The 15,532-nt window shown below is 29.2% G+C and overlaps 1 protein-coding gene across 3 annotated transcripts; it reads left to right on the top strand.

The window, feature by feature from the left end:
* Positions 1 to 2,982: 2,982 nt before the first annotated feature.
* On the top strand, positions 2,983 to 15,163 carry LOC122505349 (extracellular sulfatase SULF-1 homolog). 3 transcript variants are annotated; one of them, XM_043616876.1, is made up of 15 exons: positions 2,985 to 3,297; positions 3,399 to 3,486; positions 5,460 to 5,749; positions 6,086 to 6,325; positions 6,693 to 7,014; positions 7,563 to 7,713; positions 8,243 to 8,418; positions 9,412 to 9,522; positions 10,351 to 10,637; positions 10,847 to 11,194; positions 11,267 to 11,466; positions 11,570 to 12,323; positions 12,394 to 12,795; positions 13,814 to 13,990; positions 14,162 to 15,163. In XM_043616876.1, exons 3-15 carry the CDS (start codon positions 5,512 to 5,514, stop codon positions 14,194 to 14,196), a joined length of 3,441 nt encoding a protein of 1,146 aa, XP_043472811.1. In that variant the 5' UTR covers positions 2,985 to 3,297; positions 3,399 to 3,486; positions 5,460 to 5,511; the 3' UTR covers positions 14,197 to 15,163. The 3 variants fall into 3 exon arrangements, with proteins under 3 accessions (XP_043472829.1, XP_043472811.1, XP_043472820.1); XM_043616894.1 differs by having other exon boundaries at positions 2,983 to 3,486; positions 10,919 to 11,194; XM_043616885.1 differs by lacking the exon at positions 3,399 to 3,486.
* The last annotated feature ends 369 nt before the right edge of the window (positions 15,164 to 15,532 follow it).

Here is a 15,532-nt window from a genome sequence, read left to right as displayed (position 1 = left end):
TATGAAAAATTCGAAAAACCGAATTTTTTAAAATTTAACACTTTTTCTTCTATTTTATGGCAAATAGCTTCATTATTTTTGTGCTCTTTAAAACTACTTTACTTATTAAATAATCTCAACCCTTTGGTTAAAAATTTTAAATTTTCAAAAATTATGAAAAATTCGAAAAACCGAATTTTTTAAAATTTAACACTTTTTCTTCTATTTTATGGCAAATAGCTTCACTATTTTTGTGCTCTTCAAAAACACTTTACTTATTTAATAGTCTCCACCCTTTAGTTAAAAATTTTTAATTTTCAATAATTCGAAAAATTCGAAAAACCAAATTTCTTAAAATTCAACACTTTTTCTTCTCCTCTATGGCATTTAGCTTCACTATTTTTGTGCTCTTCAAAAATACTTTACTTATTTAATAATCTGAACCCTTTGATAAAAAATTTAAATTTTCAAAAATTATGAAAAATTCGAAAAACCGAATTTTTTAAAATTCAACACTTTTTCTTCTATTTTATGGCAAATAGCTTCACTATTTTTGTGCTCTTCAAAAACACTTTACTTATTTAATAATCTGAACCCTTTGATAAAAAATTAAAATTTTCAAAAATTATGAAAAATTCGAAAAAACGAATTTTTTAAAATTCAACACTTTTTCTTCTATTTTATGGCATTTAGCTTCACTATTTTTGTGCTCTTCAAAAACACTTCACTTATTTAATAATCTGAACCCTTTGATAAAAAATTTAAATTTTCAAAAATTATGAAAAATTCGAAAAACCGAATTTTTTAAAATTCAACACTTTTTCTTCTCTTTTATGGCATTTAGCTTCATTATTTTTGTGCTCTTTAAAATACTTTACTTATTTAATAATCTGAACCCTTTGATAAAAAATTTAAATTTTCAAAAATTATGAAAAATTCGAAAAAACGAATTTTTTAAAATTCAACACTTTTTCTTCTCTTTTATGGCATTTAGCTTCATTATTTTTGTGCTCTTTAAAAATACTTTACTTATTTAATAATCTGAACCCTTTGATAAAAAATTTAAATTTTCAAAAATTATGAAAAATTCGAAAAACCGAATTTTTTAAAATTCAACATTTTTTCTTCTATTTTATGGCATTTAGCTTCACTATTTTTGTGCTCTTCAAAAACACTTTACTTATTAAATAATCTCAACCCTTTAGTTAAAAATTTTAAATTTTCAAAAATTATGAAAAATTCAAAAACCCGAATTTTTTAAAATTCAACACTTTTTCTTCTATTTTATGGCAAATAGCTTCATTATTTTTGTGCTCTTTAAAAATACTTTACTTATTTAATAATCTGAACCCTTTGATAAAAAATTTAAATTTTCAAAAATTATGAAAAATTCGAAAAACCGAATTTTTTAAAATTCAACACTTTTTCTTCTATTTTATGGCAAATAGCTTCACTATTTTTGTGCTCTTCAAAACTACTTTACTTATTAAATAATCTCAACCCTTTGGTTAAAAATTTTAAATTTTCATAAATTATGAAAAATTCGAAAAACCAAATTTTTTAAAATTCAACACTTTTTCTTCTATTTTATGGCATTTAGCTTCACTATTTTTGTGCTCTTCAAAAACACTTTACTTATTAAATAATCTCAACCCTTTAGTTAAAAACTTTAAATTTTCAAAAATTATGAAAAATTCAAAAACCCGAATTTTTTAAAATTCAACACTTTTTCTTCTATTTTATGGCAAATAGCTTCATTATTTTTGTGCTCTTTAAAAATACTTTACTTATTTAATAATCTGAACCCTTTGATAAAAAATTTAAATTTTCAAAAATTATGAAAAATTCGAAAAACCGAATTTTTTAAAATTCAACACTTTTTCTTCTATTTTATGGCAAATTGCTTCACTATTTTTGTGCTCTTCAAAACTACTTTACTTATTAAATAATCTCAACCCTTTGGTTAAAAATTTTAAATTTTCATAAATTATGAAAAATTCGAAAAACCAAATTTTTTAAAATTCAACACTTTTTCTTCTATTTTATGGCATTTAGCTTCACTATTTTTGGGTTCTTTAAAAACACTTTACTTATTAATTAGTCTACACCATTTTATAAAAAATTTTAAATTTTCAGAAATTATGAAAAATTCGAAAAACCGAATTTCTTAAAATTCATCATTTTTTCTCCTCTTTTATGGCATTCTATGTGAAGAAAAGTGTGTTTTCTAATTTCCAAAAAACGTGCACGTACATCCTTAAAAACGCAGTTTATCCTAAATATTCATTCTACTATTTTTTGTAATTTATTATTTTTTAAATTGTAACAGCATCCATTCGGAGTAAAAAGAAATTTACCGCAAATTAATTGATTAACTTTTATAAGAATTACATAAAATTTTCTATGTGGGACATATGTATATGTCCCGGAGGCACGAAAGGGTTAAAAAATTTTCAGTGTACTTGGGTACTGAAAAACGAAGAATGAAGTTTTTGAATGATATTGAATATTGACTTTAGGAAATCGGAATGGATGTACCACGCTGTGATGGTGTTCAACGCCAATAGGGTAACTTATACATTTCTTTCCTATATAGGTATTGAGAACTCAGACGCTGTCGATTGAGAAAAATGCGAACTACCTAGTCTCATTTCTTTTCTTACCATAAGAATAGAGATTAATTGATTTTACGGATATTTTGCAATTTTCCTTCTGATGCCGAGTCTATAGGTATTTTGACTAAAATTTTCCAAAAATGTATACATTAAAAAGATGCGAATATAGTATTTTCCCAACTTGAGAGATTTTTAAAAGAGAAAAGTTGTAAAAATTTCGCGAGGTATTAGATTGAATAAATTTCAGCAGTTGGAAAATTTAGATATGTAGTTAAAATTTGCTTTTCACTTTCCGCGCATTCTTTGGTGCGCAACAGTGCGAACAGTGCGCAAGGGTAAGAAGAATGGTTGGATGAGAGTTTGGAAATATGCACTAGAATATCAGTATTCACAACACATACAAATGCCTTCGTATATTTACTATTCAGTATCGTTGCGACCATCGGTGGGGTCGCAACGCCTCACCCATAGTGTAGAAAACTAGTTCACCACGTGTATTTTGTGAATTGTGTAAAACTAATAAGGAAATTTTAAGTATTCACATTTGCAATACTTGGAACAATATTTTTTTGGGTCCATAATCAATAACGTCTTTCTCTCACATAGAATCTCAAACATCTCAATACATTTCAATACATATGTAATACATACCGGCTTGTAGTATTAGAAAGAGGAACAATCTATACTTGATATTCAATTGTTGGTATGTTTTTGTAATACGAGAGAAAATAATTAATATCAACATCATTTTTATTATTCTAACTGGAACAATAATTAAGATTCAAACCTTTCTGCTACTTAAAGGTTTTACTTTACAATAACTTGAAAGTGTCTTCTTTATTACCAAAAGAGGCTTGATCTCTAAAGGAACATTTTTTAGCATTTACAACAGGTTTGTATTACATAAATGATACACTCAAAAAAACGGATTCGTTGAAAAAAATAAAAATCAAACAGTTCAATGACATAAATACTGCAAAATATTTATTGGAGGTTATGTTTTCCCCATTAAAACTTTAATCAATGATCTAAATAAATATTTTTATTTGCAAAAATTAGCACAATCGTCTTTTTGTGGTTTAAATATACGGATTATTATCTCAAATGTCAAGGAATCAATAAAATAAATATGTTAAAAAATTTAATAATTTTTACGTTTTATAAATACTATAAAAGTTTATTTTAATGTTTTATTTTTCTAGTGGTTTTTTTATTACAATAAAAATTCGTGTCATTTTAATTTATAGTCGTTGATAATTTATTCTTGAAAAATAAGTTTGAAGAACTTTTATATTCACTATTTCTTCTCTTTGCGTTTTGACATTTGACACACGTGTTTTTTTTGTGGAATCGTCGTAATAATATTTAATAATTTATCATTTGCTTCGACGTCAAATTCATTTTTCTATTAGTGTATAAATTCACTTATTCAATAATTGTAAAAACTAATTTTAAAAAATGTAGTTGATTTGGATATTTAAATAATCAGGGAAACACTTGAAATTTGCAATATTAGCTCCACAAAAAAATTGCCGAATGAAAAAAATGATTTTTACTATTATTGAAGCAATTTTGTTTTTTGAAAAAACATTGTTTTTAGGTTGAAAATGCTAAAAAAATATCATTGTTACTCAATTTTTTTAATTAAAAATTCATTTGTTAATTTTTTTTAAATTTTTAAAAATTTTCTCTTACTATTTTTGACAGATTTTGATAAAATTTTATAGGTGTATTACGGTCACGAATATCTAGAATCAGACAGAAGGATTTTCAAAATTATAAAAAAAAAATTTTTTTAGCAATATTTTAATTTTTGAAAAAAATCGATTTTTGTATTTTTTGAAATAACTTTTTTCTCTATTAAAATTTGGATTAATGTTTGTCAAAATTGTATTGCTGGCATGAAAACGAATCGATTCATGTATATAAAGTATATATTTTATCAATATTTATAAAATTAATCAATATTTTTATTTTTTACAAAAAATTGAAATTTTGTATTTTTTGAAATTTTATCTTAACACTTTAAAATAATTATTCTAAAATAAAAAATTAAAAAATTGGTGTATGTATATTATATTGAGGAAGCTAAATGATCATGTTTAATATTTCCGTCCGCCATATTGGATCCGCCATTTTTAATTTTTAAAATTTGACTTTAACTTCGTCAGTGACCTAACGCGTATTGAAGAAACGGATTGTTGATTCGAGTTCAGTGTTCCAATTTATCTTAAAAACAAGTTTTTGTTGCTCTGTTCCAAAGCCTTATAAACCTGTGTTATTTTTTTAATAGGGAATAAATTTATAAAAAAAATTGTTATTTTTACGAAATTTTGACAATTTCAATTTTAAGTAAAAATTGTTTGTTCTAACGAATATTGTAATATATTATTAATTTATACACTTAATATAAATAAACTAAATTTTTATTTTCCACATTATTGAGATTAAATGAGGAGGGACTGAAAATTGCCCTTATTGTAACCCATCTTATTAACTATAATTGTTTTGTTTTCAAAATTGTAATAAAATAAATTGCTTTTATGGATTGAAATTGAAATATGCAATTTATTTAGAAATTTAGTAATCTGTTTATGAATAATAATGTTGAATAAAGTAATAAATAAGGTAAAGTAATTTAAATTACATTATTTCAAAGTGATACGCCATTTCATCAAATTGTTCGTTTCTGATCGGGGTAAAAATACTTTGACCCACAATATTGTAAATTTTTTTTTTCTACTAAGAAATTCAGGAAATTTGATCTTAACAATAGAGAAATTTATACAATTGCCTATTGTTTTGTTTCTTGTTCTTTTCTATTGTGGTACATGGATTGTTTCACATATATTTATTATGTTACAGATGGAAACCTGACGGGACAATATATTTTCTGAGACATTGCAGTTGGAAAATAATGATGTTTGTTTTTCACTGCAATGTATGGATTTTCTTATTGGTACTAAAAGTTGAATTAACTGTAACTGACAGTCTTGCAGAGGATATTTTTAACAAACAACATAATGATTCAGTTAACAAAAGCTACTACAATGACAATAACAACTTTAACTCACATTATTTATTTTATCCCAAATCCAAGGAAAAAAAACCAAACATTGTTCTGATACTAACAGATGATCAAGATGTTGAACTTGGTAGGTTATTTGTAGGATTTTACAAATTGACGACCTGATGGAAATTGCACGTCATATTTTAATGTTAAATAAATTTAACATTTGTAGCAGTGAACTTTGAACTTTAGACTCCGAAGAGTCACTATCAAGTTTTGTCTAACATACTGACTTTTTGCTGAATTAAGACTTGATTACGAAGGAAGAATTCGACTTTATCAACAATTAGTGACATCTAGTAAATGTGACTTTAAACTACAGGGTTTAAATTATATCTAATAAATGTCACTGTGACTAATTGCTGCTAAAGTCGAATTCTTCATTCGTAATTAAAAGATAATTAATGATGATTCACTTTAGGGTCCTTAAACTACATGCCAAAAACCTTAAGGCGAATAAGAGATAATGGAGCTGAATTGAGGCATGCATATGTAACTACTCCAATGTGCTGTCCAAGTAGAAGTTCTCTTTTGACTGGTCGCTATGTTCACAATCATCAAGTGTTCACTAATAATGACAACTGCAGCAGTCCTCAGTGGCAACGTGATCATGAACCTCATTCCTTCGCTGTTTACCTCAGCAACGCTGGTTATCGTACTGGTAAGTTCGTCCCCATTTTCATCAATTCCTATCGCTTTTACCGTCTTAACACTTACACTGACTAATCGGAATTCCGATTAGCGACAGCGCTATACTGGAAATATAGCGCCAAGTTCAATCTTATAATACTAATTCATATTCATAGCTATACTAAGATTAAGACTAAAATTATGATTTTAGATCAAGACTAAGACTAAGTTTTCTCCAGTAACTTAAATCCTTTGTCCGTTGATTCAACCACACTTTTTAATTCTTAAAATTTATTAACAAAACTCTTAAGGTCCCGTTATTCAGTGTGAAGTTTTTTCATAGTAACGTATATGGGGCACGTGACCACTGAATAACATAACTTATATTTATATTGTAGGATATTTTGGCAAATATTTGAATAAGTATAATGGATCATATATTCCTCCTGGATGGCGCGAGTGGGGAGGATTAATAATGAATTCACGATACTATAACTACAGTGTGAACATGAATGGCAAGAGGATAAAGCATGGGTTCGAATACAGTAAAGATTATTACCCGGATCTAATAGCAAATGATAGTGTATCATTTTTACGACAAAGTAAATATAATATGGCTCGTAAGCCATTAATGTTAGTTGCCAGTTTTCCCGCACCTCATGGACCTGAAGACTCTGCTCCACAATTTTCTAATCTATTCTTCAATGTCACCACGCATCAGTGAGTTTACTATTTAATCAAACTTTTGACATGGTTGGCAAATAAAAATTTATGTAACTCAGGCGAATTATGGTTACTTTACCTACATGTACAGGCGCATAGTAAGTTCTTCCTTATAACCCAGCGGTCAATAAAGTGTCCATTTTTGCCCTTGGTTAATAAAAAGAGGTGTCTTGGTTGGAGACGTTTTTGGTGTCTCCAACCAAGATACCTCTTTTTATTAACCAAGGGCATCCAAGACACCTCTTTTTGCAGTGTATTATTTCCCTAGGTTAATAAAGGGCCCATTATTGCCCAAGGTTAATAAAATTGCGCAGTATTACTTTATTGATCGCTCGCAGGTTAATAATGGACCCATCTTTACTCTAGGGCAATAATGTGCATTGATCTTGCTCACAGGTCAATAGTTTTCATTATAAACCTAGGTCAGTAATGGTCACTTTATTGACCTAGACTATATGGAGGAACTTAGCATGCAACGACGAACATGTACTTTTAATTACAGAGACGATAGTACATTTTGTATAATTTATACATTGGTGTTCCAGCACACCTTCTTATGATTATGCTCCAAATCCGGATAAACAGTGGATTTTGCAAGTGACCAAGAAAATGCAGCCGATTCACAAAGAATTCACTGATTTATTAATGACTAAAAGACTTCAAACATTACAAAGCGTTGACGATGCAGTTGAACGAGTAAGTTAATCTAAAGTTACTTTTTTAAGGCGGTAATTAATTAATTAATTTACTGTTTATACATCCGTCTACAAAATGTGCGAAACGGCTTAAAATTAAGAGCACAGAAAAAAATTTGGGTGACAAGCTATACCGGCGAGTACCGTAGCCTTCCTTAAGAGAATATCTATGCTGACCTTTATTTAGATCTGCTGGATGACAGTTGTTGGTTCGCAGGTGACCCACAGCGGGAAACAGTGAGTCTAACGGTCTGTGGAACATCTGCTTACCCACAAAGCGAATATGAATTCACAAAGCGAATTCTCTTCCAAGTAAGAGAAAGCAGCGCACAATATTCATCTTAAGACGGCTGTGCTACTCGACGTTGCAGTTTGTCACCCAAATTTTGTTCAGTGTTCTCGCATTTTCTTTGACCACCCAGTGTGCAAGGGGAGAGACGAAACTGTAGAAAACTTCTCCCGAATACAGTCGGTTTTATCGACTCAGGGTCACGCACAGAAAGTTCATTTTTAGGAAAATTTGTTTACAGATTTGCAAAGAACTGGAAGCTCTTGGTGAGATGGATAATACTTACATAATTTATACATCTGACCATGGTTATCATCTTGGTCAATTTGGCCTTGTCAAGGGGAAAAGTTTCCCCTTTGAATTCGACGTGCGCGTTCCTTTTCTAATCCGTGGTCCTGGCATTCAACCCGGTTCGATGTAAGTATTCAAGTAGCGCAAACATAAAGTTAATTTTAATTTCAAGAATCTAAATTTAAGCTACACGGAAAAAAATAGTCGCAGAAATTTTCAGCGACTAATCGAAGACTCTCGGATATGAAAGAATCTTTCATGGACTTTTAGAAATGTTCTACGATTTTAGCAGAAATTCTCCAAAAAAAGTCGAGGACTTTCTAAAACCTAGTAGCGGAAAACAGTCTCGGAATTATTCTAACATTTCATAGAAGGTTTCGTCGACGAGTCGCGGAAAATGGTGCGCACAAAAGGTGCTCGCGTTAAAACCAATAAACACTGTTTTTTTAACAGTTTTTTTAACAATTTATTACAATTGATTGACAAGATTATTATTTTTATTATTCAATGCATCGATATTAATATATACATTATAAAATTTTAAGTAATTTCCGCGACTGTCAATGAAAAATTAGAACGCTGTAGAGTAAATTCAGGTTTGTAATTTTCCGCGACTGTGGCGGAATCGGTTACATGCACGTGGAGTCTTCATTTTCCTCGACAGTCGCGGAAAGTTTCTTCAACTGTAGTCTATTTCTTCAAAAACTGTGAATATGATTTTTAAAACACTTTCCACTAAATCCAAGAGTCTTCAACAAAGTCGAGGAAAATTTCCGCGACTAATTTTTTCCGTGTAATATCTAGAATATAATATATATAGTATTCAAACTGTTGGAAGTCTAAGTCAAAAATATTAATAAATAAATTATTTACAACTTATCTTAAATTTTAATTTAATTAGGGGTCTTCCATAAACCACATGGTCCCATTTTTTTGAAATTTCAACCCCCCTGTGTGGTATGCTGTTACATGTATTAGCGCCATTTTTTCCTCTTACCGTGGTCCATAGCTTGACCCCCCTCTCCCCCTTGTAAAGTCACGTGGTTTATGAAAGACCCCTTAAAGTTAATCAGTTACGAAATGCATTAAGACAATGTCTTTGTATATGTTCCCTTATAGAATAGATGACATCGTTTTAAATATTGACTTGGCTCCTACTTTTTTGGATATCGCTGGTATAGACGTACCTTCGCATATGGATGGTCGTTCATTTAGAAAACTCTTTCTAAAGTAAGTTAATACTTTTTACTTATACACTGAAACCCCACTTATTTGAACATGGCCCACGCAATTCGACATGAAGTGTCGCGTTTATTTGTATTTTAGTCGACATAACCTATGTTGGTGACGTAATTCGATAAATTGACATGATTGGTTGGTTTTGTTTGAACTCAACCAATGAGAATGTAAGTATCTTTCCATTGGTCGCGTACTGCGCATGAGGTAAAATAAGTGAGGTTAGGGCTGATTCTAACTAAAAATAACTGAAGCAAAAACGGATTCAAATAAACGCGACTTTAAGTAAACGAGACTTTAAATAAGTGGGGTTTCAGTGTATTACCTTATACTTAATAAATTTTCCCTCTGTCACAATACAAAGCAACCGTTAAAGTTATTTCAAATAATTTTTTTATCCTTGAGCAGCTCCACACTAAGTGGTCAGAAGAATTTGTTACTCGGGGGTTTTTGGGGTCACTGATTACGAATCCGATGACAGATTTTAAAAATACAAAATGGCGGACATATTTTTTAAAAAATTCAACGGATTCGCTTACAATTCCTTACTCAGGGGGTTATTTGAGGTCGATGATTACAGATACGGTGTCAGATTTTAAAAATTCAAAATGGTGAAGCCAATATGGCGAACAAGCTTTATATTTCTTTTTTGAAAACGGACTCTTTTTTCTACCCACTTTTAATAAATTTTTCAACAACTTATGAATTTTCGGTTTTTACTCTGTTTGCCCCCTTTTCCTGGGCAAGGTCACAAATAATAAAATAATTTTTGTACTCGTTTTTGAATAATTTACTATAGAGCCTATATTTTATTTGCAATAGTGAACATGGCAGAAGAATAAAAATTAAGTGGCCAGACACATTTCTAATTGAATCATCAGGTCGCAGAGAAATTGCAGATATGAGTGCAGAAGCTAAACTTAAAAAAGCTAGAAGACAATTTAATACTGGAACCAAGCAAATGTTGAATGTATCTGCAGAAAATGATGACATTGCTTCTTTGAATCACTCAGAAGCAAAGAAAAATGTTGGTTATAAAATCAACGTTAATAAGGCACGAGATATTTTCGATAATGATGATTTCAATGAATTATTCATAGACGACATAAGTGAGTACATGTATTTAATATTTAACTGTAGATTAATGATTTGACCTATCGGAATATTATTTAGTTAGTAACGACTTTAATTCCAGAAAATTAAAATATTGAAGTTTGAAAAACTTATTCCCTATCATGAAATTGATTACTCAGAAGCATCTTTTTAAAAAGGAAAATGGAACGATTTTAAATTTAGTTGATAGATTATGTTTCTATAGATTTTAGCTCGCATTTGAGGAGTAACGTAAAGGAGCCTTTTTACAATTCAAAAGTTGAACGCTTGACTTTAGAATGTTCGAGGCCTGAAGCTCAAGCAGACTGTATTCCGGGTCAAAAATGGCGTTGCGAACGAGACGGTCATCGATGGAGAAAATATAAATGTCGGAAACCAACAGTACAATCTTCTTCGCAAGTCGAAACAAGAAAATGTGCCTGTTTCACGCCGAATGGAGTTGTTTACACAAGACTGGAAACGAATAACTTTAATAAGCATGCTGCTATTGCTGGCAAAAAGAAGAAAGGAAATCCGATCAATGGGACTAATAATAGCATTTCTTTAAATAGGGGTAACTTCTTTTTTTCATATCTTTGATTTGTTAACTTTCTCTTTACGACGTTTATTTAATATTTTCTTTTAGATATTTTAAATTGGAAGCCAAACAACTTGAATCAACGAGCAGTTAAATACTTTTATCACATTTTTAAAAAGTACATGCAGAGACGTTCAAATGTCAATAATCGATTTTCAAGAACTCAGAGGAGTGCAGCAAGGAAAGAAGTTCAGAAAGACAGAATGAAGACTGTGAAGAGTATTGAACATGAGTTAGATGATGTTAAGGTATTCTATTCATATCAAATTTTAATCACTATATGCTGATATTAATAAATAATTTCTTCTCTCCAGCTTATCATTTAAAATCCGAATATTCATTTTATTTTAGAGCATCAGAAGGACTCACTTAAAGAAACACCTTCCTCGAAATGATAAAGATGAAGAAAATGAATCTAACAATTTCAATGAATCAAAAATGAATCAAAAACAAAAGTCCTTCCATCGAAAGCCTCGAAATCACACAAGTCGTCAACAAACAGAACTCGACAAAACAAACAATCAACAAACCATTTCAAATACATTTCAAACAACTTTAAAAAGTACTCCAAATGAGAAAAACATAATTTTTTTACTAGACAAAATAAATGCAATGAATAACCTACCGAGAAAAGAAAAGAGGAGAAAATTAAATAAAATTTTACAATCCACAGCACAATCAGAATTTTTTACCAACGAATCTCACAGGGGAAATGAAACTCAAGACAAGTACAAAAAATGTTGTAAATATAATCGAAGAAATGATACCTCATTCAATAACAGTGACAATAAAAAGAATTTTATCTTAGAATCTACAAAAGACAACGAAAATTTTATTGACGAACAATCGAAAAAGACTACTGATTATATTACTAAATCAATAACCACCACGGAGTCATCGACATTACAAAAATCAGAAAATGATTTTAATCATTTACCCAAGACAACTCCTGGCGCTTTAGAAACAATGGATTTGTCTAATACTCTTCCAGATGTTACGACGACAAAGCTGATGAAGAATAAGAGACGAAGGAATTATAATAGACGTGAGACAGATTTACAAAATTCAACAGATTTGAAACCATCTTTCCGAATACAAAAACATGGTAACTTTTATTTCATTTTTTAAACAAATACATAAATTTCAAAAATAATAAATTTCGAACTTGATTTTAGGTAACACGAAAAAAAATTTCAAGTTACCTACAGTGATGAATTATCCATTTAATGGACACAGTAAATGTTACTGCGAACCGGACACATACTACAAACGAGATATAGAAGATGCAGCTAAGAAAGAGAGACGAAGGATAAAAGAAGAATTAATGCGTAAACGGGAAAGGAAATTGAGGAAAAAGAGTAAACTGGAAAAACAATGTATAATGGAGAAAATGAATTGTTTCGAGCACAATAATGATCACTGGCGAACTGAGCCATTATGGAGCAGCGGACCATTCTGCTTTTGCATGAATGCTAATAACAATACCTATTCATGTGTTCGTACAATTAATAGTACTCATAATTTTCTTTACTGTGAATTCACAACGGGATTAGTCACGTTTTATAACTTAAGAATAGGTGAGTAGAGAGAAAAAAGAAATACTTTTCTTTTTACATAATATTTACGATAAATTTTTTAAAACTAACAAAAATTCGTATTCAGCGACCCAAAAAAAAACTCGTCCGCCATATTGGATCCGCCATTTTGAATTTAAAAAATTTTTTAAATCCGACATCTAATTCGTAATCAGCGATCCCAAAAATCGCCGAGTGACAATTTTGAATCAAATTCAATCAATTTCTGAAAATCTCGTCCGCCATTTTAAATTTTCAAAAACTAACAACGGATTCGTAATCAGCGACCCCAAAAAAACCCAGAGTAACAATTATTTTGAAGCAATTTTAATGAAATTTAAAAATATATAATTGTCTAAACAATTTGTTAAATAGAGACGCATGATTATTCCCCAAATGTCATTAGACCGAACTGTCATTTTACCGAGTTCAATTTATCCGAACTGTTATTTTAACCAAATGTCACTTTTGCGAATCGACATTTTTACGAATTGTCACTTTTGCGAATGGTCATTTTTGCGAAATATCATTTTTACGAATTGTCATTTTTACGAATCGTCACTGTTACGAAATGTCATTTTAACGAATTGCATTTATTCGAACTGTAATTTTAACGAATTGTCACTTCTACGAAAAGTCATTTTTGCGAATTGTCATTTTTAAGAAATTGCTATAGTAAACTTGTATGCATATATAGATTTACTAAAGCAATTTTCGCAAAAATGACAATTCGCAACAGTGACATTTCGTAAAAATGACAATTCGAATAAATGCAATTCGTTAAAAATATTCCAGAGTATTTTACAAATCCGTTTAGGAGTTTAGGCTCTACGTTTGTCTAAATCTCGAAAAGTCGCTATTTTTCAGTTTTCTTTGTTTAAATTCTATAAAAGTATCAAAAATATTGAATAAACTTATAACAGAATTCTTTCTTTTATTATTCTTTAACAAAAAAAAAAAAAAATTGAGCAAAATCGGTTAATATTTACACGAGTTATTCGATGTTACCCTTACTTTTCAGATCCATTCGAACAATGGAATAGAATATCGTCATTAACTTCATCAGAAGTAACATATTTACATAATCAATTGGAACGTCTTAAAGAATGCCGAGGCGCACAAGAGTGCACTGTTGGCAATGTTGGCAATGTTAGAAAGACAGTAAATTATGCAAAGCAAAAATCTAGCAACTCTTCAAGTAAGTGTATAATTAAGATTTAAAGAAACCTGTATGTTAAATTAGTTATTTGGCTTTGGATTTTAACCGAATGACACATTGACTATTTTAAGTTCTTTTATAGAGTAATTAGAATAAGGCGCTGAATAATGTTTGATAAAAATCCATAATCCTATATTGTTTCTTGTCTAGGAGAAGCTGAAGCCAGGACAGCCGAAAAAACATGACATAATACATAGCAAAATGCATTAAATTAAAAATAAGTTGAAGCATACTAGCCAGAAAGTTTTTATAATTATTTAGTTGCTAAAATTAGTGGATTAAAATTGTTGCTTAGTCAGGTTTTATAAAATAATTATAATACACTTGTACAGACTAAGTACAGTTTAACTGAAGCGATTTGAGATTATTTCTAGTATATTTTAATCAATTACGATTTAGAGTGTTCAAAGATCTCTGAAATTCCTAGGTTATGTAAGACATCTGATTGATCCGATTATCGCAAATTCAAACAATCTTCACGATTATTATAATTTAGAAAATGCTTACCCATATCGTACGTTGGCAGATTTTGTATAAAGTGTCTGTATTCAGAGGAAAATTTATTAGAAAATGTTTGTTTACCAATTTTACGTCATTTAAACCAGTTAGTGCTTTTGGCGATAATCGAAGGTCTCACATAACCTACAAATTGCAGAGACCTTCAATCACTCTTCAAATGCATAATATAATTTATTGCTATTTGGTTTAAGTTTTTTATGAATATATAATCATAGCTTATTTATTGATATTGCGCAATTTTAATTATTTATATTTTCTTGGACACGTATTTAATATTAGTATTATTAATTTTTATTTATTCTACCACAGTGCTCATGTAATTTATTCAAAATTAATTTATCAATGATTGATATTTAAAATTTTTCATTCTTTCAATATTAAATTATTATTCATTATTATATTTGTATTATCTTCGAAGGTGTGTTGTGTGTGCGAGCGAAAATTTGTATATTTTAGATTGTGTGCGTGGGAAAATAATAAAAAAAAATCATACTTATTTCATTTACAAAAAAAAAATAATGTTGCGCATTCGCAGAAAATATTTATAACACTTCCAATTAAGTTTTGAGCACTTTTTGCTGTGATAACACGGTATTTGTAGAGAAAATTCTTAAATAAAAATATTATACAAAATGCAAATCCACTTTTATGTAACACTATAAAGGTTTGCTGGATAATTTATAAATTTTTCAAATAAAATTGTTTTGTAATAAACTATAGATAATAATAATAATAATCGTGAATTGTTGTAAATTCATAAACCAGACTTTGAATTTCATTTTGCAACATTTTTTTTAAATTGTCCCTGCTAAAAATAAAATCAAGAATAATGAGAAAACATCATTTCTGTGTCTTCGACTCGGAGTGATCACTTTCTTCATGTTTTATAATAATTAAAGATAACTGAGTGATAAGATCATTATTTTCTACTATAAAAAATATTTTTACTGTAACTTCTTCAAAATTATTTTCATAATTTCAATTCAATTATTATTTTTTTGA

This window comes from Leptopilina heterotoma, unplaced genomic scaffold (assembly GCF_015476425.1).
Source record: "Leptopilina heterotoma isolate Lh14 unplaced genomic scaffold, ASM1547642v1 Lhet_113, whole genome shotgun sequence".
NCBI classification, from domain to species: domain Eukaryota; kingdom Metazoa; phylum Arthropoda; class Insecta; order Hymenoptera; family Figitidae; genus Leptopilina; species Leptopilina heterotoma.
This window is presented reverse-complemented; position numbering and strand designations above follow the sequence as displayed.

Excerpts from the sequence above, each read along its gene's own strand:
- LOC122505349 (XM_043616885.1), top strand. The coding sequence starts at position 5,512 with ATGATGTTTGTTTTTCACTGCAATGTATGGATTTTCTTATTGGTACTA. Across the intron at positions 6,326-6,692 it reads CAACGCTGGTTATCGTACTG|GATATTTTGGCAAATATTTG; the intron begins GTAAGTTCGTCC and ends TTTATATTGTAG. Across the intron at positions 11,467-11,569 it reads ATGAGTTAGATGATGTTAAG|AGCATCAGAAGGACTCACTT; the intron begins GTATTCTATTCA and ends ATTTTATTTTAG.